Source organism: Mastacembelus armatus, chromosome 4 (genome assembly GCF_900324485.2).
Source record: "Mastacembelus armatus chromosome 4, fMasArm1.2, whole genome shotgun sequence".
In the NCBI taxonomy this organism is placed as follows: Eukaryota; Metazoa; Chordata; class Actinopteri; order Synbranchiformes; family Mastacembelidae; genus Mastacembelus; species Mastacembelus armatus.
Window position 1 is genome coordinate 24,019,148 of NC_046636.1, and position 24,533 is coordinate 24,043,680.

Genomic DNA, 24,533 nt, shown 5'->3' on the forward strand with positions numbered 1-24,533 from the left:
GAAACCTGTCTTGAGACATGTATTGCATGTACCTTTCGTTATTGTGTGGACGTGACATTACATTGAACGTTATTATTGGTTTTATTTTGAAAACCTGCTGGCAGCTGATTGGTCCAAACCAATGAACTAGTGCCCAGCACAATTATAGGCAGGTCATGTCTTTTATTCCATTACAGACGGTGCCTATGAAAAGGAAGGTACCATCAAACGGTGGCATATGAACAACAGACCATGAATTGTGGTTTTAAAAGCATAACGCGAGGTAAACAACCTCAAAGTCATTTCTGAAACTACCTGTTGCTCCTGATCCTGCAGCACAAATACAGCGAACTATAATTTCATGCACTGGGAGCTCGTCTGTCTCTTGTCTGCTTTGTGATTGTGGGATTAGAGAGCATTATCTGGATATGGAGGAAATGGGTCGCAAAGCTACTACTGTGCAGACGCGGACCCTCCTACGCCTCGAGTCTCCCTCTACCGTTCATTGGTCCATTCAGTTCAGCACCACGCAGACTGAACAGCGACACAGCCGCTGAAGATGCTGCGCGGCGTACGCTGCTCTACACGGTTACTATGACACTGTTGGTCTGTTTTTTTAGTACTACTGCCATTGTTTCAGCAGTTTCCCACCGATGCTCCCACTCGGTGTATTTGTAGATGATTGTGCTCCCTCGTTCTGATCGCTGACACCCCGCCTGTGTCGTCTAACTCTGCAAGAGGAAGCTGTTTTTCCCCATCGCAGATGCTCGGACTCGCCGGTTTTGTTTGTTTCACCGGGTTTCCCTCCCGTCGAGGTGACAGGCATGACGGGCTGTAACGCTGCCGCTCCGGTTCTAGACAGTAGCAGCATCTCCTGCACAGTGCCGCATCAACAAGCCTCACCGCCCGAACACCGGGTCCCCCTGCCGGCGCCCCGGTGTCCGCCGGTTCCTCCTCGCTTGTTGTGACATGACAGCTCGGGGAAAGAAGAAGAGGATCAAAGGTTACGGGCAGGGGTTCAAGCAGGAGCGCAGGCGGCTCGGATCCATGAGCAGAGGGCACACGGAAACAGGCAGTCTGTCCCGTTGGCGTGGAGAGGATACAATCATATATTAGCAAAAATCCACCTGATACTTTATTAATCCCTTCGGGGTCTTTCTCTTCTGGCTTGCACCCTCCAGAGAGGTCAGAGCACGGGGTCAGCAGCGCACCTAGAGGTGGGCGAGTGCCTGCTGACACAGACGGACTGAACCTGGATCCTGGTCTCACTAGAACCCAGGAGCGGTCCCGCGATTTCACTGAAGCCTTATTGTGATTCGGATTTGGGCCTGTATCGTGGTAGCACCCACATCTGCCTTACAGTCTTATCTGATGCACGGCCTCATAGTGTTGATACTGGTCGAGTCCCAGTCAGCTGTGCTGTTCCCCAGGCCTGCCAGGCTCACTTGGCTGCTCCTGACCATCACCTTCACCTACACAGCCATGGGCTGCATCCAGAGCATAGCCTGTAACAAGTCACGCATCAAACGAGAGAACATTGTGGTGTACGACCTGTCCGCCACCATAGACCACTGTCCGACTGTCATTGAGGAGAACTCGCCTATAGTACTTCGGTACAAGACGCCCTATTTCAAAGCATCGGCGCGGATTGTGATGCCCCCCATTGCGCGCAATGAGACATGGGTGGTGGGCTGGATCCAGGCGTGCACCCAGATGGAATTTTACAACACCTATGGAGACATCGGCATGTGAGTTGACACCTCCTGTCACCCGAGTCCCTCATCACACCCTTGTGACGTGTGAATGCATGCTTGTACACACCGTATTATAACGTGCCCATGCCTGTGCGTCACACTGGGTTGCAGAGAGGAGCATTTGTGCACGCAGCAGGTTAACTGTGCTTGTCAGCCTCCTTCATTCAAACGCCCACCGACAGATTCTGTTCCTGTGACTTTGGCACCTAAATAGAAAAGCTGCTATTAGAGGAGCTAAACAACAGTTGCTGCTCTCACACTCAAATTGTGCCCACGGAGACATGTCCTCCCCCACACCCCCACAACAGGCAGGCAGGCAGAGACACACACACACACACACACACACACACACACACACACACACACACACACACACACACACACACACACACACACACACACACACACACACTATCTTCAAGGCATATGTGTGGGGGTGTTTAATCCTGCTGGGTTTATAGAGTGGGTGGGTGTAGGGGTGAGAAATAGGGGCTTAAGGTTGGGTGTCATCAGACAGGTGCTGAAAGCACAACAAACAGATGACACAATTGTTACAGTACAACAAAGTGATGATGATAATCCGCGGGCATAGTGAATCACCAGATCACCAGATACCATTTACAGGCAGCTACTGTTGTCTCAGGCTTGTGTCAACATAAGACTTCTAGAGCATTTCTGAAACTTCTGCTGCTTTCCTGTAAGAAAAAAAAAACTTACATCTCAGTCACCAGTATCCAAGAAATCCCTTAACCAAATATCAAAAAGCTCACACTCAAACACCAAGATATGGCACTATTACTAATAAATTCACTGATGGCTCATTGATCTATGCTTCAGCTGTTAGACTAACAACTATTTTCTTCAACTAATCTGTCAAATATGTAGGCCAAGTCAATTAATCATTTATTGTCTAAAATTTGTGAATATAGTCGCAATTTTCTAAAGCTCAAGATCTTGTTGGTTGATTGGAATTTCAAAAAAGCATTACATTTACAGTGAGTTAAAAAAACATCAAAAGAGCAAATGCAAACATCTGGAAAGGTGAAAACGTCAGAATCTTGGAGTTGTTGCCTGATAAAAGACTGATAAATGTTTATTTTATTTTTTTGACAGAGTAGCTGCATATTTCAATCACTCAATCTAGTTTAATGTGAAAAGACGCTTTAAAGTCAGGTGTAGACATTTTCATGATCAGGTGATAAAAGTGGAACCAACCTAACATTAGCTGGAAATCTTTCCAGTCTCATGCTTTGTTTCCTTCCAGGTCGAGCTGGGAGCTGCCTCAGCTGCGAGAAGGCCTAGTCAGAGCCATCAGCGACTCAGATGGTGTGAGCTACCCCTGGTACGGAAACACAACAGAGACCGTCACCATAGTCGGTCCCACCTCCAAGCCATCCCGCTTCATTGTCAGCATGAATGACAACTTCTACCCAAGTGTCACCTGGGCTGTGCCAGTCAGTGAATCAAACACACCTTTACTGACTAACATTAAAAGGGACCAGAGCTTCACTACCTGGCTGGTGGCGCTCAACACCACATCCAGGGAAAAGATACTGCTCCACACCATCAAGTGGAGAATGAGAGTGGATATCGCAGTGGATCCAACCAAGCCTCTGGGCTCAAGGGCCCGGCTCATGGGCCGGGTGCACCAGGACCAGCCACGGGTGCTGACTCGCATGGAGCCCATTCCTCTGAACGCAATGGGGAGGCCCAACGCCAACGACGCCCAGGTTCTGATGTGGAGGCCGAGGAGAGGGCCTCCGCTTGTTGTCATACCACCCAAGTAGCGCAATGAGAGCATCCGATTGGCTGTTTGTTATATCACGTCACAGCGGGCACTTCTGCAGTGAAACAGCTAACAAGATAATCAGATGAAAAGAGAAACAAAAACACAAAGTGAAAGTGATCTCTAAGTAGGCTGAGACTGGCTGAGCACAAATCAGAGAAGCTGTTTGCTTGTAAAATCTTGAGGGGACAACTGCCTTAATTCCCCACTTTTGCCTTTGATGATCCAGAAAGTAGGCCTGATGCCTACTTCTGGTCCTGTTGAGCTTTTGGGTGATCAGGCTTTTACTCCAACCCAGCGCAACAGAGAAAAGCATTGTATAACTCTGAAAATCCCCCATCAGTGTTGGGATGTAACACAAACCTGTACTGTAGCTACTCAGGCACAGAAAGATACGACCATGCCTAGATTCAGACCGTGTATTAAAAAGGTTCCTCAACCTTAATGATGATATAAGTCCAACCTGCTCTGTACTGTAATGTACTGTAAAGTGCTGTGTAAGAGTGTTACCAAGGAAAGGTTTCAGTGTTTGTATGTCCCGCGGGTCCAAGCAGGATGGCACTGCTGCAGGGTTTACTCATAAAGGCCATAGATAACTATGACGACAGCTGAAATGTTACTGGGTGACTGGCGATCTGTCCAGGGTGTACCCCACCTATTGCGGCATGTGGGCTAGGATTGGCTCCAGCGACCACCTCCGCGACCCCGCAGGATAAGTGATAGATCATGGATGGATGGATGTTACTGGATGATGTTCTTTTGCAGATGACATGTGTATGTGTGTGTCTAGGCATGTGTGTATGTGTTTGTAGTTGTGTGTTTTCTATAATGAAGCCCCAGGGTTTGGGCCAGGCTTGCTGCTTTGACAAACCAGACTGCCTCACACACTCACACAGTCACACACACACACACACTCACAAACAAACACAAAGTGGGCCTCATTTATGATCACGGTACTTCTCTGAGATGATTTAAAAAAGAGATTAAAAACACAAAGGTACCATACATCCATCCACAGAGCTACTTTCCTTTCTACAAATCACAGAAAAGGTAGAAAACAGTTTGGTTTAGTCATATGCACCCACAGGCATAAATGAAGCCCTAAATCTTGATTTCTTCATTTTTTTTTTTTTTTTGCAATTACAAGCTGCAGAGCTTCTCCCTCCCTGCCTTTTGAAAGCCAGTGATGCCTGTGTTGATGACAGCCTTCTACAGTAAAAACCTGATTTCGCCTTTTCCATGTGCCATCTAATTAGGTTTGTAAGGTTGCTGTATTTTACGAGTCATAAAATGAGCCTGGCCTCAGCAGCTGCAGCAGGACAAACTGAGCTTCAGTATGTGTTTCCCCAATCAGTATATGTTGTTGAAGAACAAAGATTTTTGTGAAAGAAATCTGTATTTGTGTTAAAAGACTTAAAGGATCTATTCACCCAAATTACAAAAAAAAAAAAAAAAAAAGCTTCTCATTGATCCCTAGCAGTATACAGACATGCAGATTTGGGGGATTTTAATTTTCCATTTCTTAAAAAAATCTGTCAGTGTCCTTTGTGACGCACCAGAAAATGATGTATAAGGTTTGTAGTATGTCTGTAATCACCTGCATTGTAGTGAAGCAGAATCAGAAATCTCAGATACTTAAAGGCCTGTGCAATTATAAACAGACCTATCTGCATGACGTAAGACTGCTACAAGTAGGAGATTATTCTTTTCCCTGAAATTTGGGGGAAATGACCCTTTAAAGACTTGTGTAGTGTTTGGTTGGACAGATATACAGTCCCTTGTGCCATCATAAGGTTTTAATAGTCCTTTTTATGAAGAACTTTGAGAGAAAATGAAATCCTGCAGCTTACAGAATATTATGTTGACTCTGAGAATGTTGCTTATTGTTTTGTAGACTGGTCTATGTGCTGTATTTCTGTTCTTACACACTCAGCGCTCCCTGGGCCAGTAAAACAGGTCATGCTGAACTGCTGAGCTGGTCCAGACGAGACAGAGATGAAGAGAGTCAGAGGACATAACCACATTCTTTTACCCCATGCTGCTCATTACTCTTGGTGCAAACCAAACAAGCCTTCACTCACACAGAAACACAGACAAAAACACCTCATGAAGACACTACAGCCATGACCACCAGGAACGAGTGTTCGGCACACACAAACACACATCATGTATAGGTATGGACTGTGGATATTTTACCAACTTGCCTATTGTAGCTATGACACAGGAGCAGAGTGTGAGGTAAACGGCATCTGAGCGCCCATGTTGACAATCAATGGAAACATCTAGAGCAGCACTTTCAGCTAGAGAAGCTAGGGAGGTGATCTTTCTTGGTCTCTATATTCAAATAATACAGGCTTTTATATGGTGAAACCAAGAGGAAACGATTTTTTCCACATTGCCACAATTAAAGTGTTAAGAAGATTAATTCCTACTCAGACATGAGGTCACTCAGTTTGCTGTCTGTGTGTATCGGGCTTGGTATCAGGGCCTCAAGTGTCTTTTACAGTAACAGATGTGCCTGGGGATTCAAGGGTAGAGCTGAACACAGCCCTTCATGAGGAGCTTGACTTGTTAATTCCTACTTGTTCTGCTGACTGACTGGACTTTAATGCAGTGATTATTTAAAATGACTGAGTAATGGTGTTTTACAGTGTTATAATATGAAGGACACAAACTCTGCCATGTTACAGTCCTTTCTCTCAGACTGTCTGGCTTTTGCATGCAGTGTTTTTAAACTCATTAAAACAGATGCCAAATATATCAAAGTGTGAATGGATTTATGTTATGGAGCTCTAAGATGACATGCCAGGCTAAATTAGGCAAATTAGAGGTGTAATTATGTAAAAATTCATTTAGAATCAGATATCTGGGGGTAATACCTTGTATGAGATAAACTGTAGTGCTGTCTAGTTTGATGAAATGTAAATGTGGTAGACAAGATCAGGGAGGAGACTCACAATGACACATTCATAGAAGTTAAAGGATGCAAATCTCTTTTATAAAAGATTCACATATTTGTAATTAAAATAATAAAGTTAATAATAACCCGCTTTTTTACACAAGAGAAAAAGTAAAACTGTACAGTCCAAGGTTACTTTCTCAAATATGTCTGATGTAATCAGTATCAGTAGACTTACTGTAGCTGAGCCACATCCAGTATTTTTATGATTACTTTGCCACAGAACATATTGCAATACAAGCACATGACATTAAAAAACGGATGTCAATAGCCAGTGGCTTTGAAAAATATTGTAAACTTAGACCTAATGAATGAATAAGTTACAGACAATTCATTTAGATTTAAAGGTTACAATAGAAATGGTGTTATTTACTTCATTTTCAAGTACAAAATTACAACATAATCAAACTGTCCCAATATCAAAATCTTCAAATAATCCCATCTGTTACAGCCCAGAACAGTATTTCTGTGTCAGATTAATTTATTCTTGTAGCATTTTATTCACACAACCAAATTAGATAGAGCAAAGTCATACATGAACCATTTCTGTCAGACGCACTCTATATGTTAGCGAAGACATCCCAGTCTCTATGTTGCCTGGCAACAAAAACCGTCTCCAGAAATAGCAGAATAAAACCCAACAACTGATGAGTGTAATTTAGACTAGTCACAAAACTGCAACTACCATAGCCTAAAGGCTTCTGAGCTTGGGAAGTTTTTGCCCCTAGCTGTGCCTTCCAGGTAGACAGGCCTCTTAAGCTGCAGCCACATCTGCAGCAGGCTCACACCCCAAACCACGTGCCCAACACAAACCCTGATCCAAATCATTTGAACTGTCAGAGCTTGTTGGGGCATTGCATGCAGCATTAGAATAGACAATTGCTTGGAAGGCTCATGTCATGTCCTTAAATGTGCTTTCAGAGGCTAAACTGGGACAACCTGTGACTGTCAGTGCCTCAAAAGAGCAAGTCTGAGGTGCCACCAGTTGAAATGACACAAAACATTTGAAAATTGAGGTGTAGAAGGCTATGAAAGTCCTGTCTGCTTCTTTTATCCTTTACTGTATAGCTGTGATTGACGTGGCAGTAACAGTGTCAGGCAGTCAAACAGGTTCTTAAACACAATCAGTCCTGTCAAGAAAACCTCTTCAGCTCTGGCAGCCAGGATTATCTGTACAGCTGCAATTACGAGGGGAAAAAAACCAAAAAAAAAACCAAAACCTTTTGCCACAGTTTTCCCATTCTCATTGGCTACTTGTCCCAGCTGAGGCACTTTTGGTGTATAAGACCCATCACAGTGTTTTGCTAGCTGTTTTTGTATTTAATCTTCTTTACTTTTCCTGTCCTCTATTCCCAACCTACTTATCTCCTTGCCTCCTACTCTTCTCCTACTCCTCTGCTCCTCCTTTCAAAGACCTTTCCCCTCTTTTTAGCTCTGTCCTCCTTTACCTTCGTTGGCTTGTCACTTCAACAGGACCTCCTAATGCTGTTGTAGCGTTAGCCGAGGGAGTCCTATGCCCTGCTGGGGTTGGGGGATGGCTTTGCTTCATAACCATATAGGAAAGTGGCCACGATGACCAAAACAGCTCCTAGGAAAAACACACTGTGGACGAGAAGAGACATTATCAGCTCGAGACACTGTGATTATGGGTAAGAAAAACAGAGATAAAAAAATATACAGAGGAGAGACAGGAAGAGATGGTGACTGATTCCTCTACCCAGTGGGGTCGAAATCCTGCAGCCAGAAGTACGATATAAGAGTTGACAGGATGATGGAGAGCGATGTAGCAAAGCCCTTGAGGATGTTGTCTGCGTACTTGATGACCGCTGCTATGACCAGACCACCCAGTGCCTGGAGAAACAACAAACACGAACACAGATGGACAAAGGCATGACCTGTACAGGCTGACAGAGAGAGACAGAGTCTGAGCCATGACATTACACAGTCTATTACACAGGCTTGAAAATCCACTCCACAAACAAATGAGGGCAACACTTAAATCACACATCAGCTCTTGATGAATGGTTTAATAAAGTTTAAAATCTTTACTAATGTACATGTCACAAAATGACAGTCAATGGAAGCCCTGCTAATTCTGCAGTTCTCTGGTGAATGCTAACTGAGCTACATGGTGCAGGGCTGTGAGCGCTCCTGGTGTTACGGCCAGTCTCCTGGTATCTCCTCAAAGCCCTTGAGACTGCTGGGAGACACAGCAAAGCTTCTTGTGACTGCACACATTGGACAAGGACATCAGCAAAACACAAAGCTTGAGAAGAATCAGTCGGGGAGGATAAGGAGGGAGCATTTGTCTGAGGCCACCGCATGCAAAACCATTTTAGGGTTGGTCTCCCTTTTGCCTCTCCATTGTTCGATTTTGAGCAGTTTGTATTTCAGTTTTGATGGGAAACACATACAGTATTGAATTACTGTTGGTGGAGGGAGAGATACCTGCAATGCTACAACACTCCAGGTGACTGTGTTGTAACCCTGGAACATTCCTGACTCCTTGACCCTCTCCCCATCGTAGACCAGCATCCCAAAGAGACCAAACACCAGACCGAACAGCCCTGGAAACCCACACAAACCAAAGAATGAGCCAGCTAAAGATCAGTCAGACAGAATGAACTATCCCAATTTAGGGAACGTCATATGCTAAGTACTGTGTTGACATATAGCAGATACAAATTATACGCAGGGTCAATTAAAACTTTAAATTTAGAATCATTTCCTAAAAGTACACACACAAGGAAAAGACAGGGAGAGTGAAGAAATGGAGTCCCTGGTGTGTTCTGAGGTCTCTCTCGCGCACACACACACACACACACACACACACTCGCGCGCGCGCGCGCGCACACGCACGCACACACACACACACACACACACACACACACACACACACACACACACACACAGATGATTAAAACTAGAGTGCTAAAATGCTCAAAATGAAATGCTGCTATGTTGATGTTTAGTAGGTTTACTGTTTATCATAGTCACCATTAAGATGGTGACTAAAAATGGTTAATGGTTCTTAAAAAACCTGATTTGGAAAAAGTTATTCATGCCTTTATCTTCTTCAGATTGGACTATTGAAACTCCATCCATTCTGGCATCTCCTCTAAATCATTCTTTCGCCTCCAACTAGTCCGAAACGCAGCAGCTATGCATCGTACTGGTTTTAACAAACAACATCACATGACCCCAGTGTTGGCATTTTTTAGAACTGATTTTAAAATTTAATTGATTACTTTTAAGATCCATCTGGAGCTGGCCCCCAGTTGTTTTTATTAGATTACTTAATCCCCTATGAGCCACCCCGCAGCCTCAGACCCACAGGTGGGGCTTTTTTGAGTCATGGCTGAAACCTAAGGGAGACCATGTGTTTGCAATTCAGGCCTCTCGGCTTAGAAATACCCTGCCTGAGGAATATTAGACCCACCCAATCAGTTTCTTCGTTTAAATCTCTTCTCAAACCGTATTTTTATAGACACACTTTCATGTGATGCCATTGTTCTTTTTTATCTTATGTTTGTTTGCTGTGGGTATGTGCATTATATTGTTATGCTTGGTTTTATTGTTGTTTGCTCCATGTATGTCAGTTTATACTCATGTGCAATGATATAAAAATTAGAAATGTGTGGCTTTTTGTTTGTCAAATCATGTGATCAATTAACCAAGTCAACATTTCAAACCTAAATTTCTCACATTTTTTATTTATTTTGTTGCATCACTTTTACAACGACCAATAAAAACACACTGCTCTCATCTAGGTTTCAGTATTTAATGCAGGTGAAAAAAATGCCAAGCTCACACCAGGAATCGCAGGAGACTTAACACGTGCCTTACACGTTGCAGGGTAAAAATAAACTAGACAGGAACATTCATCTTAACAGAAAAAGATTGGAGGTAAAAAGCCCAGCTGGCTTTCTGTGCTCACTTCAGAAAGACACTAATGGGGACTTTTTCAATCTGTTTGCAGAAACAACATCTCTCTGTGTGATCCCTTCGCTGACGGACGTGTCTTTATCAAATATTATAAAGTAATTTTGGAGATTTTACAGCTCTATCTTTGGAATTTTAACATTATTATTGTGTGGATTCAATTTCCTTTTGCTTGTAAGAATAACAGGTGTAGCATTCACATGTGACTGAACAGCTGACTGATTCCACTGCTTGATGAACACTGACCTAGCTGGATGTTGCGGATCCAGACGCTCTGTTTGCTCTCCTTCAGGATCTTCTCAAAGTAGACACCGGCAAACCCGCTGGAACAGCACGCCACCAGGACCGCTGTCACACCAACAAACTGGGAACCTGCAGACAGGACCTCCTTCTCCGGGGCAGTAGAAGACTCAGAGGGCCACTGCAGAGAACAATGACTGGTTACCACCGTGACGTAATGACAATACCGCACATCCAAGAACTGGAAGAGAAGGCATCTACTAAAACTCCAATAACTCAGGAAGACACCAGAATGTAGCTGAAAGAGCAGCTAGAAAGGTTAAAAAAAATGATTTCTTCAAATACAACAAACACAAAAAAGAGAGTACTATACAGTTTATAATCAGCAGGTCAATATAAGAAAACACACTGAACTTTTAGGCAATAACTGTCAAAAGAAGCAAGTTCTTTTATAAACTTTCTGCATAGTGTGTTTGGATTAAAAATACCAATGAAATCTAATCTTAAGAATCACTCTTAAATCTCTGCCCCATATGAAAACAACTTCACATCTTTTCAAAGTTATACAAAATGCTGCAGAGTAAGTTCCTGCATTATGTGCTGCAGTAAGCAAGAAACTGATAATCTCTGGTTGTGCGGTGCACGGAATATATTGCAGCTTCTGCATTTTCTCTTCCCTCCATCCATTATCGAAATGGTTTCCTCCTATCAAGGGTCATGGTGAGATGGGAGGGATGAGCCGATCTGAACCGACTGAGGCTGGGTGCTACATAGGTGTGAAGTCACATTCACACCTAGGGGCAATTTAGAGTCAACAATTAACCTAAACCCAACCTGCTTGTGTTTGGACTGTGGGAGGAAGCTGGAGCAGCTGGAGAGAACCCACACAGACAGTGGGCGACACTCACTAACCACTGCACCGCAACACAACAAGATGGAATTAGTCTTTAGTCAAGGCCATTTCAATAAGTTAATCATTTTGGAAGAAGATGCTGTTTGCCTTCCAACTTCATACCTCCTCCATCTGCCCCAAAACAAACCCTGCTGAGTGAGAAACAACAATACAAACCTTAGAAACAAACAGTGAAAATGAGATGCTGTGTCAAAGCAAAACAGACCAATTATTTCTAACAGTAACAGAGTCATGCTGGCTTTTAAGCTCCTGCTTGTTTGTAGGTGATACGCTTTGCAAACACAACAGTTGCTATGGCTAATGTGTTAAATACTATTCTTGACAGGATGATCTGTGATATGAGCCTTCAGATGGTTAATCTGCAGTTGCATTCCTGAAAATGGCCTGTTCACACTGAGAACAGTTTGGGAGTAAATATTTCTACCCAACTGATCCTGTACACACACGAAGGTGTGGCTCCACGTCCTGCTTTGCACTCCGGTTTAATTCTAACTCACTGCCATTTTCTTTGTTTTGCCAATGTGGAGGAGGAAGTGTTACAACGACAAGCTTTGCTTTTCGTTTTGTTTTTTTTTTTGACACTTCATCATTCAGCAGCACATCCCTCTGAACCACTGGTAGCCAATATTTATTCAACGCTCTAGTGCAGGCTTCATTATTTGGCTTTGCTTATTTAACCTCTATATACCTGAGTAACTGCCACTGAGATTAAGTTACTAATCTTTCTGCCTGGCCCCAAGAAGGAACTAGAGTTCACACAGTAACGGAAGCAAAAAACACAGGAACTATTCCAATAAACAGCTGAGGAAACACTTAATTAGAACTGAAGTGACAGAATTAGCCACATTTTTAAAAACACTAACGATGAATTTTTAAAGCTTCTCAATGATTTCAGGAGAACGCAGCCAAAAACAAGTGCTGCCTATTTTTTGAGAACAAAAAAAAGAGCTTAAAGACTTTAGAAAGCATGATGAGAATGTCCTCAGTTTCAGTATATTTAGAAATGCAGCCATTTGTCCATCAACAGGAGATATAGACGATATTCTCTAGTCTGTTTCTTGAGATAGTGAAAAAGTTGTTTTCATTTCTACAAGTAGTTAACATTTAAGAGACATGAAGCTGCACCGGACCTGCACAAGAGCCACTCCAGCCATGAGAATCAGCAAAGAGAGCCACTGGTAGACCCCCAGCCTGCGGCCCAGCATCGACACTGAGAACAGAGCTGTGGTGAGGATCTTCAGCTGGTACGTGACCTGGTGGAGACAAAGCGAGAGAACTAAACAATCCATGAGCAGGAATCTTGTGCTAATTGCTAAAAGACTCAGAAAGAACATCAGCTCCTCTGTGTATTACATAGAACCTGGCCTCTGTCCTACCTGGTAGGTGGCGGCGTCCAGGTTGGACAGGGCGACGTACAGCAGGTTGTTCTGCAGTGTGTAGATCCCTGAGGGGATCGCCAGCTTCAGTGTTTCAGTGGGTTTGTGAGCGATTTCCTGACGCAGGACACTGTTCAGAGCCCGCATGTTGTAACCTGTAAGGGAACCCACTGAATTAATCTTCCCAGTTTATTCTTTGTTCCAGTACAAAGGAACCAAGCCAAAAGAACTGATCAACAGGAAGAAGAACCTCTGCAGCACTTTGTCATTTTCAATACTAAACCTCAGTACTAGTTTCATTACATCTGTAAATGTGTCCACTGTGCTGGACTGACAGAAAACTAATCAACCATTTCATTATCTGATGAATCATTTGAGGAATTTCTGAAATACAGACACCAGCTGTTCTCTGCTTCTCCAGTGACCCCTGGTGATGAAATGAGAGTTTCTGAGATTTCCCCACTATTCACTGCAGATATACTCATCATTGCTCACTGTGCTCCTTGAAGACGAGCAGCACACAGGTGAGGATTTTCAGGACCTCTGCCACCACCACAGCGGACGAGGCCAGGTACCGCGGGCCCTCGGCCTGCAGGGTGCGGGAATACCGCATGGTGAGCACCAGGGAGGTCGTCTGGAACACCAGCACGCCCAGGGAGAGGTACTTCAGTCGGGAAGAAGCCATGGCCTCTGGTCGGTGGGGAACTGGACACAGAGAAAGAGGTGTAATTACAGCAGAGAACCACAGTGAGGAGGGTTTTTACAAACAGAAAGGTTTTTACTGACACTCACCTTTTAAACCAACTTCAGCCGCGTCTTCAGATATGCGTCTTTATATAAAATCAAACCTCCTTTAGGGCTTAAACCTCGGCTGGTCGGATCGGGGCAGCTCTCCCAGACACACGGACCAGGTACTGAGACTCAGCCCAGCTGTCAAAACAGCAGCACTTCAGCTCCTGGCGCCCAATGACCCGCACCGGATCTTTACCGTCCGCCGAGACCTGCTCATTTTCTCCCCGGGCTCTCCACACCGCCTGTCGGCCCACTGACCCCCATCAACTCCCCGCTGCAGGAAAGAGCAAAGCGTCCAGAGAAAAAATCCCAACCTGTGAAGTCCTGGATGATTTCCGTGTACACGGTTCTTCCTTGTCTGTTTCGCACGAATTCTGGTGATCCCCAGCGCCCCCTGCCGGACGGGAATAAAGTGAACCACTCATATTTGTTGTGAGCTATAAGAGAAAAGTGTTAGTGCTAAAATGGACAAATGACAAAATCCATAATGGTGAAACACTAAACGCTTAAAAAAATTAAAACCGTGTAATAAACGTCCAGTTCTATGCACTGAATTAAAGAGAGATAGCCATCTCTATCCTACTTGTCCAGCTATCCGTGCTGGTTACCTGCATCAGGTGTGTTCAGTCAATACCATCTCAGATGAGAGGGGATTTGAGGAAAACAAAGTGAATTGGTATCTTCCAGCTTCTGGTCATCTATTAGCTTCACCATTCTGAACAGGAATAAGGAATTAAAACTGAATTTACACTTTTAGACCCAAATGTAGGTCAGCACAGCACAACTGTAACTGGGGATCTGAATATAAAAAAATATATATATAAAAAAAATAGGCTTCACAATTATTATTTCTGCCTTTCTTATAAAACAAAAAACGTTATATTTTAATATTAGAAATACTACTTTAATTAAAGTGCTTGTACGTACTGGTGGATTAAAAAAAAAGGTAAATCACCAATACTGTATATTTGTCAAGCACTGTACATTACTGTTGTAGTGTGTTGTTAATGCTATTAATATCATCAGTATTAATTAACATTGTAGTGAAGACCTCTGTCCGTAAATATTGTGGTAATGAATCTGCAAACCTGAAGCACCAGGTCAAAATTATCCAGATTTACAGGATAGACACAACTTTGATGATCTTTACTGCTACTGCAAAGATTATTGCAGATTGAATCATGCATTTATATCAGCCCGTTAGGATCAATGCAAACAACAGGCATATCATAAGATGAATATATTGTAGGTGTTTTTTTTTTTTTTAGTAAAATACATCCTGCAAGAAAAATAACATTTAAAGCAGAGATAAACACAAAATTCATGGAGATCTGGTTTTATTTCAGTAAGCACATTTGTTTGATCATTTCTTTTTTTCAAACTGTCACGTTTTAGTCTTCTACCTTATACAAACATGGTGACAACTACTTCATATGCCATGTATATTATAGACTATGTGGTTAACAAAAGTACAATGAAAACATTTTATATACAGAAAAGAGACACATTGCCTTGCATATGTACGGGAACTGACATGCACTACTTTCAATAAAGTGATGACTAACACCTCAGTACACTTGTTTAGGGCAGATGGACATTGTAAGTATAGAAAAAAAGGCCCTAAACTATCAGGCACTGATAATATTGTTGAAACATGAGTTTGGTTTGTTTATACTGATAGTAGTAATATGAAACAAAGGGAACATTTTTATTTCTACAGTATGTGTGTGCTGAACTTTTTACAAGACTTCTGCAAACATTGATGTATCTGACAGAAATTTGGACATGAGGTACATTTTTGGCTGTATAAAACAAATTTGGTCATAAAAACTGATTTTCCTTTTTATAAAGTTTCAGTGAATTTAGTGATTGTCTGCGTTTACAGAGCAGATGCACAAAGCTGCTCACTGCTATTAGAAGGAAAAGCTGAAAAATACCTTTGTTTAACCTTATTTACCTCCAGACTTGGTTTATGAATCATGATAATTTAAAAAAGGTGCAGAAATATACTGATTGTAGTTAAGCAAAAGGCAGAACTGGTTAAATATTTCTGAAAGACAAATATTTAGAAGAGGTGGGTTAAAGGTAAAAACATGCACCTCTATAACATTCAGAATCATCTAAGAAGTGCGAACAGTTTTCATATATAAAAAAACAGACTTTAAAACATGTCTTTGCCAAACGTAGCTCAGTAATAACAAGCAGAATGTGCTGTAGTCTATATACATTTCATCATACATCAAACTAAACCTGGTGACGCAACAGTAACAAAGAGTGTGACAAAACTAACATGTTTTTGCATAAAGTTTGTCAAGCTTCTGAATTAATCCCTCAGCAACATGACTGTGTCCATGCAAACTGGAATTGAATCCCCCATATTTCTGTAAAATAGCAATTGCCTTCAAAACGCCGAAAATACCCTGTGTTCTCACTGTACCACATTTATCAGCTGCAGGCAAAAATTCCATTATATGAACTTTTGTTGTGTACAGACAATGTTTGACTTGAAACGGTAAAATACTACACAAAAAATACATTTAAGCTGTCGCCACATGAAGTGTAAAACCACTTAGGAACAAGGAGGTGTGACTTTGTTTATAATCTATGATTATTTTGGTGTTTGTCCTGCTAATCATGCAACAGCCTTTTATAAAATCCCTCCGTTGGCACATTAAAGCAGACGAAGTATGAATAATAAAAAAATAAAGCAATACCTAGGTAGCTCTGCTTTGAGAATTAAAGCATCAACTGAATGTGACTCATCATATTAAAAGAGCAGAGTGAATGGCTCTGACAAGGAGTTAGTAATGAGTGGCAAGCTTAGCAAATAGCTGAATTAAAAAAATGTCCTCCAAAATAAATCCAGAACTGTCGCAGTCCTCTCTCAGCGTCTTTCACTACCAGCACACTGTCATCTTGCCAGCAGCACCTCGATGATCCCTCAGTTAACAGTTTTGAGGCCAAAGACCAGAAAAGAAAACTGACAGTTAACAGAGAGCCGTGCTGGGATCATAGGAACCACACAGAAAATTCACTTTGTGACAGCAAAATCCATGCTTTTTGGTATTGAGAACTTTTTCTAGTTGGTAATAATTGATGATGCTTTAGAAACTATACACAGTTTTCTTAAGTGCAAAGAGAAGAAAACATAAAAGGGTATGTAACCAAGTATTCTAATGAGGAACATACAAAGAGAAATTGAGAAAAAAGTGAGAAAAGCACTGAATGAGTTACTATGTACTTTAGTGAACTACACAGAAACCCCCCGAGTCAGTCTGTTTATGCTTTCCTCTGGCCGGCCTACGCAAACACCTGCATGTTTCCCAGCTGAGGCTGTTGAGAGGACTGCTGCGGCTGCGGCTGCAGCTGCACCTGCTCTGGAATGTGAGTGCGGTGTGATGATGGCAGTGCATGGTGGGGGTTCCCCAGCGGGGTGGGGCTAGTGGTGACGTCGGACCAGTCCGAGTTGGAGTGTGGCGAAGAGGATGACCAGGGGTCTGGGGATTCAGGTGAAGGTGTGAGATACGGATGCTCGCTGGGTGGGTGAGCAGAGTGGCCGGGGGTGGTGCCCTCTGAGCCAGCGGTGGTGTAACTGTGCTGGGAAGGGGGTGTGGGATATTTATCCACAGGGCTTTGCATGGGTGGAAAGGAGGACAGTGGCCGGGACTGGCCTTCAATCCCGCCATGGCCACCGTGGCTGACGGTGTTGCTGGGCTGCAGAGAGTGGGGGAGACTGTGATTCATGGTTAACTGCTCAGGCATCGGGTACATCATACTCTGGGTACAGGTGAGGTGGCCTGGCCCCTGCTGGGAATGACCCTGGGACTGTGTGACTTGTACCTGGCCCAGCTGTGGCTGTTTCAGCATAGCCTGGTTCCCTCCAGGGGCCATCATCTGGAACGTGACGATTGGAGGCAGCTGCTCCCTGCTCATAGTGACATTCATGGGTGTGAGCATTGGGCCCTGGCTGCGGTGTTGGCCCACGCCAGGATGAGATCCCCCCATCTGGTGCGGTACGAGGCCAAACATATGGCCGCTGTAACTGTGCTTGGTCATGCTCACCCAGCCCTGCGGCTGTCCCAGCATGTGGCTGACGGGAGGCAGCATTTGTCTGGTGGTGGGGTTGCTCAGGAGGGGAGGGGAGTTTGCTGTCGTTGAAACAGCGCCCGATGCATCACCTGCATAGGAGTGTGGTGACTCCAAGGAGTCAACAGGTGACATGGTGACAGAGCTCTCTGGAAGTCCTCCTGCTGCCTTGACACCATTCACGCCCCCTCCCGTACCTCCTCCACTTCCTCCTCCTGCTGCAGCACTCACACTTGGCCCCTCCCCTCCAGCAGGCTTCTTTCTTCTCTTGGCCTTCATGTCTTTCATATCCTTAGCTCCTCCACCAACACCTCCTACCTTTGCTCCACCTCCACCCCTCCTGGTCTTCTTCCCTTGCGGTCCAGGACGCATGCCAATGAAGCCTGCTCCGTTGGCCCCACACATAATAGAGGAGTTTCCTCCACCCATGTGGTTGGGTCCATTGTGTGGACTGTGAACCAAATTGTACTGGTCCAGGAGGCGGACTATGTCATGATGCATACGTTCTTGAGCAGTATCACGGGGCAGCCGATCCAGATGATCAGTGATGTCACGGTTGGAATAGTGGTCGAGGAGAACCTGAGCCGCCTCGAAACTGCCTTCCCTGGCCGCAAGAAACAGTGGGGTCTCCTCCTGGAGTGAACACACATAATGATAAATATGCAACGGTAGTTATAAACAGTAGACCTTTTGTTATCTGTGCTATCTTTCTTTTCCTTAACTATATTTGAACTGTCTGGAGTGTAAATGAGCATACAGAGATTATATTTTGAGTGTACATGGTGTGGTATGAGAAGTTTCTTTTTATATTTACAGTTCATGGCTGAACGAGCAGAGTGTAGACCAAGTTTTGATGTAAATAATAGGTTGCTATATTAAGAACTAGCTTATATTGATTAAATATGACTTTTCCAAGTACACCTATGCCCATATACGTCCATAACTTGCACTTAATTATTAAGCACATAACTTAGTGTGGTATCTTTATTTCTACTTTTGTATGACTTTTCATTACTGTTGCACTGCAAACAGAGCATTCCAGGAACATGACTGAAATGGCATTAACAAAAACATAACAACACACCTTATTGTCCTGCATGTCACGATTGGCCCCATTCTTCAAAAGCACAAGAGTGGCCTCTACATTATTAACTGCAGCTGCCCAGTGCAGAGCAGATTTGCCTGAAATGGTGATATGGTAAGAAAAGACACAAATACACAGTAATTATTAATCAGGATTACAACAATTTCATTTATAACTCCTCTGTTACATATAGATATTCAATACAAAAGAAAGATATTTGATATAGGATGTAAATAAAACATGCAGTTTCCTGACCATGGTCATCTACAGCATTTATGTCAGCGTGGCAGTGGATCAGCTCTTCCACCATTCCCTCCACAGCCAGCCTGGCTGCCAGGATCAGAGGCGTAGTGCCGTCGTTCATCCGAGCATCCAGTTCTGTTGCACGATTACGGATCAGAATCTGAGGGAAGATATAGATAAAAGAGCAGAGAGAAAAGAGATGATGAGGAGCAGATTTCAGAGTTAACTATCAGGTCAGCTCCAGATCAGATGGTTGTCTCACCTGGAACACTCCCTGGGCATCAGCTGCCACAGCAGCATGCAGGGGAGTTCTGCCCATGTTGTCATGAGCGTTGGGATCAGCTCCAGCATCCAGTAGTCTTTTAGCAGCATCAGCTCTGGCGTAGCGAGCAGCCAGGTGGAGCGCTGTTTCACCTGTGCGGTCCGTCTGGGCCATCAGTGAAGCACCCTGGGTGATCAGGTCTGAAATGACGCTTGGTCCTGGCTCATCTCCTCCACTCTCCTCCTCCTCTTCTCCATGCAGGCTGCAGTCTGGGCCTCCACTGTTGCGCAGCGATGCCAACATGAGTGGCGTGAAACCATCTGGGAGAGGAGAAATTCATTATTAAGTAAATTATTAAGAATGAATCAGTCCTAGAAGTCTAAAGGTTTTTTCTCACCAGGTCCTTTGACATTAACATCCAGACAGTCAGCATCCAGGTCAGCCTGTGGGGGAGTGAGTGTGATGTCAGCAGCCTTGCGGTGCTGCAGGGTCCACTCCCTTCGATCAACACCGCCATCCATAGCACTGGGCAGCAAAGGTTTGTCTTCAGTCTATAAGAACCAAGAGAACTTGAAACATTCATAAGAACTAAAACCTTTCCTCGTGTTCCTAACATTTCTTACTCATAATTTCCTCTAATCCATAAATGCATTTTTATTATTTTTTTCTTAATTTACTTACTCTTGGTATTTTGCATGGGACCTCATCTTCCATCCACCTCTGACTCTGACCTCCATCAATCATAGCTCCATCCTGGCTCTTAAAATTCCTGATGTGGCAAAAACAAACAAAAAGTTTATGTGATAATAATCATCTGAGAAATCCTACTCTTAAATTAATTCTTATTGGGTAATTGTTCTCGTGTGTCCCATTTTAAACATGTTTTAATGAAAGCTGCTTGTCTGTATATGCACTCACTTCATGTCAAAGTCATCCTGGCCAACAGGCTCCCTCCTCTTGTCATTTTTATTGGCCAAGAAACCATCAGGCAGCCATAGTGCACCATGTTTATGCTTCCTCTTAGCTGCTAGCATCCCCAGCACCAGGATAAGCAGAATAATAAACACTGCCACTCCAACCAGGTACAACAAGTAAACTGACTTGTCATCCAGAGGAACTCTTTCTCTGTCTGAAAGAGAAAATCAAGGTTTTTACCAAAAAACAAACCAAATCAATTTCACTTACTGCTGAGGGACAGGCCTACTTACCTTCGACTGACACTAGAGGGTAAGGCAGGTCAGCTTTGATATGTGCCGCTGCAATGAAGGATGCAGCCTCACTTGTATTGGAGAAACAGTTGACTGAACTCTGTGAACATTCTCGGTTATCGATTTCCAGGTGCACCTCAGAGCTGTTAACGACAAAATACAAAGACAGACAAGGACATGAGGCCATTTCAAACTTTCATGGCAGCTATAAAGAAGAGAAATTATGTGACTATTTCAACATAAACTATCCTTACCCAATAGCCTCCTTTTTCAGTTCCCGCTTGCTTCTGCTCCTCTGTCCATGTCGACCATGCTCATCCTCTCTCTCATAGTAAGGGTACACCATTGGATTATTATATTTGTCCAACTTCACCTGTAGGTTGGTGTGCAGCAGGGCTCCCAGAAAGCGCAAGAAACCCCTTAAGTCTTCAAGCAGCTCGTCAGGTTGCAGTAGGACCACGATAACTAGTGTGCCATCTGCCAGTTTGGGTGGAGTGTCTGCAGAACAGTCCAGACCGTCCCAGCCACAGGCCGCCGTGTAGCAGCTCTGGTCACAGATGCCATTGCTGTAGTGGTCTGTGCAGTATATGTCATACCTGAAAATGCACAGTTCAAGCAGGATTATTTTTGGGTGATTTTACTGTACTTTATACTAAACTGCAATAGAAAATTGTGGAGGACTGTTACGTACTTGCACGGAGCTGGTGGGGTATTCTGGCATTCAAAGCCATCAAAGAGGCACCCAGGGTTGTTACACTCCTGATTACACTCTCCATTTTTAAAATATTCCCAACAGGGAACTGTAGCAGTACAGTTGATCCAAGGCTGCTGCCTGTTGAGTGAGCAGTCTCCTCCATCCCACTGGCATTCATAGTTGTTACACTTATCATCACACACTTTGTCCCCTGACTGCGACTTACACTCGACATTGGGGCAGGGTGAGTGTAGTACAGTTAGGTTGTTTTCACAGAGGTCTCCAGAGAAGCCCATGGGGCAGTGGCAGTACTGGTATGAATGAAATCGTTTTTTGATGCAGGTTCCTCCATTGTGGCAGGTAAGCTGACATGTCTGCTCTTTCTCACAGTAGTCCCCATCGAAGCCTGGCTGGCACTGGCAGTAAGGGTGGCCACCAGGTGACTTCACGCAGTGCCCGTCATTCTGGCAACGTAGTTCTGCACAGCTGTATTCGATTTCGTGGCAGTTTGACCCAGTGAAGCCCTATAAAACATGAAATATAGTTGAGGTGTGGTGGTAATGCAGCCATTTTAAAGGTCAGGGTTGGCTATGCATTTTTAACAGCCAAACAAATCTGTAGTAGACATTTAATTACAATGTCTAATGTACCTCTAGGCTCTCCTACAAATTTGCTGCTTGTCTACTATACCTGAGCCATGGTGTGGCCCTCTGAAGCAAGCATGAGAATGAGAGAGGGACCAAGAGGTTAGTGTAGAAAAAACAATTTAGTGTGAAAATGTTGACGTTCTAATATGAGAGAAGAAAGGAAAACACTGAGGTCGGATCTCCTATCCACTTTATGCATTTTTACATAAAGTTATTACATACTCCTTCACTGTGATCAGACAGCAAAATATACCCATTAACCTAAACATGTGTTTTAATTGGACTGTAAACTTTCATATTAAATGTTTTATGGAGAAAAGCATAAATTATATGCAGTATTTAACTTAGTTCATAGTCGCTTGCATTCCTTATAAACATTCACTGTTTGATAACCAGGTGTGCAGGGCTGCGTGTAACCCAATACACTAATGTTAATTTAACTACAAAACAATAGCTTGCAGAAAAAAAAAGCAGAAACTTCACTGCTATTTTTTTTTTTTTTGTGTTGATGAATTGTAACACTGAGTCCTGCCAGACACACCACCTGTATTCTGCTTCACACTCTAAACTTTGTAACATATGCAGAAAAATCCAAGCAGATCAAAAAGCCAGGCATGCCATACTATAACTTATTTGAAAGCTGGATGAACATGCAATATGTTCATCAAGTGACCTTAATAAAAAACAATAACCTGGTATAAAGGTATTTCAAAATATTAAAGACACTTACAGAAACACAGGAACAGGTGTAGCCATGTATGGAGCTTATATTTATTGCACAGGTGCCACCATTATGGCAGGGCTTAGACAGGCACAGATCCACCATAGACTCACAATGACGACCTAGAAACAAGATGAGGGAAAGTTATAATGGAAAATAAGTCATAATCAACAAGTGAAATACTTTTCTCGATTATTTACCAATACATTTACTGTAGATTACTCGTTAATGTTATAAGAAATGACAGAACTAGACCAATGACCATGTACCTGTGTATCCAAGGCGACAGCGGCACTCATAATCGTTGACTAGCTGCACACAGTCGAGACTGCCGAGAGCGTGGCAGGGCCTAGAGAGGCATTCGTTGAGATCCCCCTCACAGTGTTCTCCAGTGAATCCTGGAGGGCAGGAGCATGTGTAACGGCCCACACCGTCTACACACTGTCCTCCATTCCGACAGCGAGGTTCCCAGGAGCCAGGCTTGGGGGCGCAGTCATCTTCATTTACTTCACACTGGATCCCTAAGAAGGGAATGACAAATAAATATGTCACTGTGTGGATCAAGTAAATTACATGTTTTACAAGATAGTGTTTCAATGTGTGATAAACTCAGACTTCATGATTTTTATAGAAAATATACCACACATCCAATATTTCTTTCTCACCTTTTTACTATATGCAGACTTACCTTGAGTTCCAGGTGGGCAGGCGCACATGAAGCGGTTGATGAGGTTGATACAGGTCCCCCCATTGAGACAGGGCTTTGAGTGGCATTCATCAACATCATATTCACAGTTCACCCCTTGGTAACCTGGTTTACACTGGGGTAATGAAGCAGCAGAGGTTAGCTTACTGTTTGCTTCAGGACTAAATGTTTCTGGTTCACACGCTTTGAAACTTATAAAACAAACACATACACAAAAAGCTTAGAACTGACTTACTATACACTCATATGTGCCCTGGTAGTCCTTGCATGTAGCTCCATTGCGACAAGGGTTTGACTGGCACTCATCAACCAACTCTTCACAGTAGCTGCCCATGTATCCAGCCTGGCACTGGCACTGGTGGGAATTGCCCACATTTACACATTGCCCGGCATTCTTGCACACATTCTCCACTTCCATACCTAGTCATTTGGAAAAGGAGGTGCATATGGTGAATAAAGACTGTGAACTGACTGTTTTCAATTATTGCCCATCTTTAGATTTGGTTAACACTTTTAAGCTAATTTAAGCTTAAGATGATTTGTGTTAAAAGCATTTATTAAATGTTTATAATGCTTAAAATGCTAAATGCAGAGATTAAAGTAAACTGCTGAAACTCTACACAGGCACACATGGCAAATTGGCTTAGTGACAACACAGTTTTTCTTGTGCTGACCTCTGTGCTGAATTTCTACATCACTGTAACGAGAATATTTGCTGTCATCCTAACTATAAATAATGGTGTCACTGAGATAAAAACTCAATAGGAAGTAGTCTCTCACCATTCCTGGCAGCAAAATCCTGGCAGGACATGTTGGGAACATCACAGTAAAGTCCAGTCCATCCCATTTTACAGTGGCAGGTCCAAGAGGTTCCTGTTTGAGAGCAGGCACCGCCATTGTGACAGCGCACATGACTACACAGGTTTACGCGGCTCTGCAAATAAACATAGGAAAAACAAGACAGTTAAAGCGCTTTGTGAATATATTAGACAGATGGACCTCACATAAAGCCGCATTTAAAAAGCCTCAATGAAAAATGTATTAACCATACCTGATTACAACTATTATTTAATTACACTTTGCTGACGACTAATTTTTAGTAGTTTCCCTCACTATCTGAGTGCTCTGTTTTGTGTGTGCA

The 24,533-nt window shown here is 43.3% G+C and overlaps 3 protein-coding genes across 3 annotated transcripts in view; 1 reads left to right on the forward strand and 2 right to left on the reverse strand.

The window, feature by feature from the left end:
* The first annotated feature begins 1,350 nt into the window (after positions 1–1,350).
* Positions 1,351–3,520, forward strand: fam78bb (family with sequence similarity 78 member Bb). Its single transcript, XM_026305258.2, has 2 exons — positions 1,351–1,727; positions 2,998–3,520. The coding sequence occupies exons 1-2, from the start codon at positions 1,351–1,353 to the stop codon at positions 3,518–3,520; spliced, it is 900 nt and encodes a 299-aa protein (XP_026161043.1).
* A 2,978-nt stretch (positions 3,521–6,498) lies between these two features.
* On the reverse strand, positions 6,499–14,526 carry slc35a3a (solute carrier family 35 member A3a). Its single transcript, XM_026305438.2, has 8 exons — positions 13,742–14,526; positions 13,445–13,654; positions 12,950–13,104; positions 12,704–12,826; positions 10,667–10,841; positions 8,927–9,045; positions 8,196–8,329; positions 6,499–8,080 (listed from the first exon to the last, which is right to left on the reverse strand). Exons 2-8 carry the CDS (start codon positions 13,632–13,634, stop codon positions 7,990–7,992), a joined length of 987 nt encoding a protein of 328 aa, XP_026161223.1. The 5' UTR covers positions 13,635–13,654; positions 13,742–14,526; the 3' UTR covers positions 6,499–7,989.
* Positions 14,527–15,061: 535 nt separating this feature from the next.
* notch2 (notch receptor 2) overlaps positions 15,062–24,533 on the reverse strand; it is a 39,911-nt gene continuing 30,439 nt past the window's right edge. The window contains exons 21-35 of the mRNA XM_026305583.1: positions 24,173–24,326; positions 23,628–23,812; positions 23,375–23,507; positions 22,956–23,207; positions 22,696–22,808; positions 21,316–21,842; positions 20,879–21,220; positions 20,625–20,767; positions 20,335–20,545; positions 20,098–20,185; positions 19,814–19,967; positions 19,417–19,736; positions 19,167–19,314; positions 18,912–19,009; positions 15,062–18,460 (exon numbers count right to left, since the gene is read on the reverse strand). Of these exons, the coding sequence (XP_026161368.1) occupies positions 17,042–18,460; positions 18,912–19,009; positions 19,167–19,314; positions 19,417–19,736; positions 19,814–19,967; positions 20,098–20,185; positions 20,335–20,545; positions 20,625–20,767; positions 20,879–21,220; positions 21,316–21,842; positions 22,696–22,808; positions 22,956–23,207; positions 23,375–23,507; positions 23,628–23,812; positions 24,173–24,326 (4,287 nt within the window). The 3' untranslated portion in view covers positions 15,062–17,041. The remainder of the gene's footprint in view (positions 18,461–18,911; positions 19,010–19,166; positions 19,315–19,416; positions 19,737–19,813; positions 19,968–20,097; positions 20,186–20,334; positions 20,546–20,624; positions 20,768–20,878; positions 21,221–21,315; positions 21,843–22,695; positions 22,809–22,955; positions 23,208–23,374; positions 23,508–23,627; positions 23,813–24,172; positions 24,327–24,533) is intronic.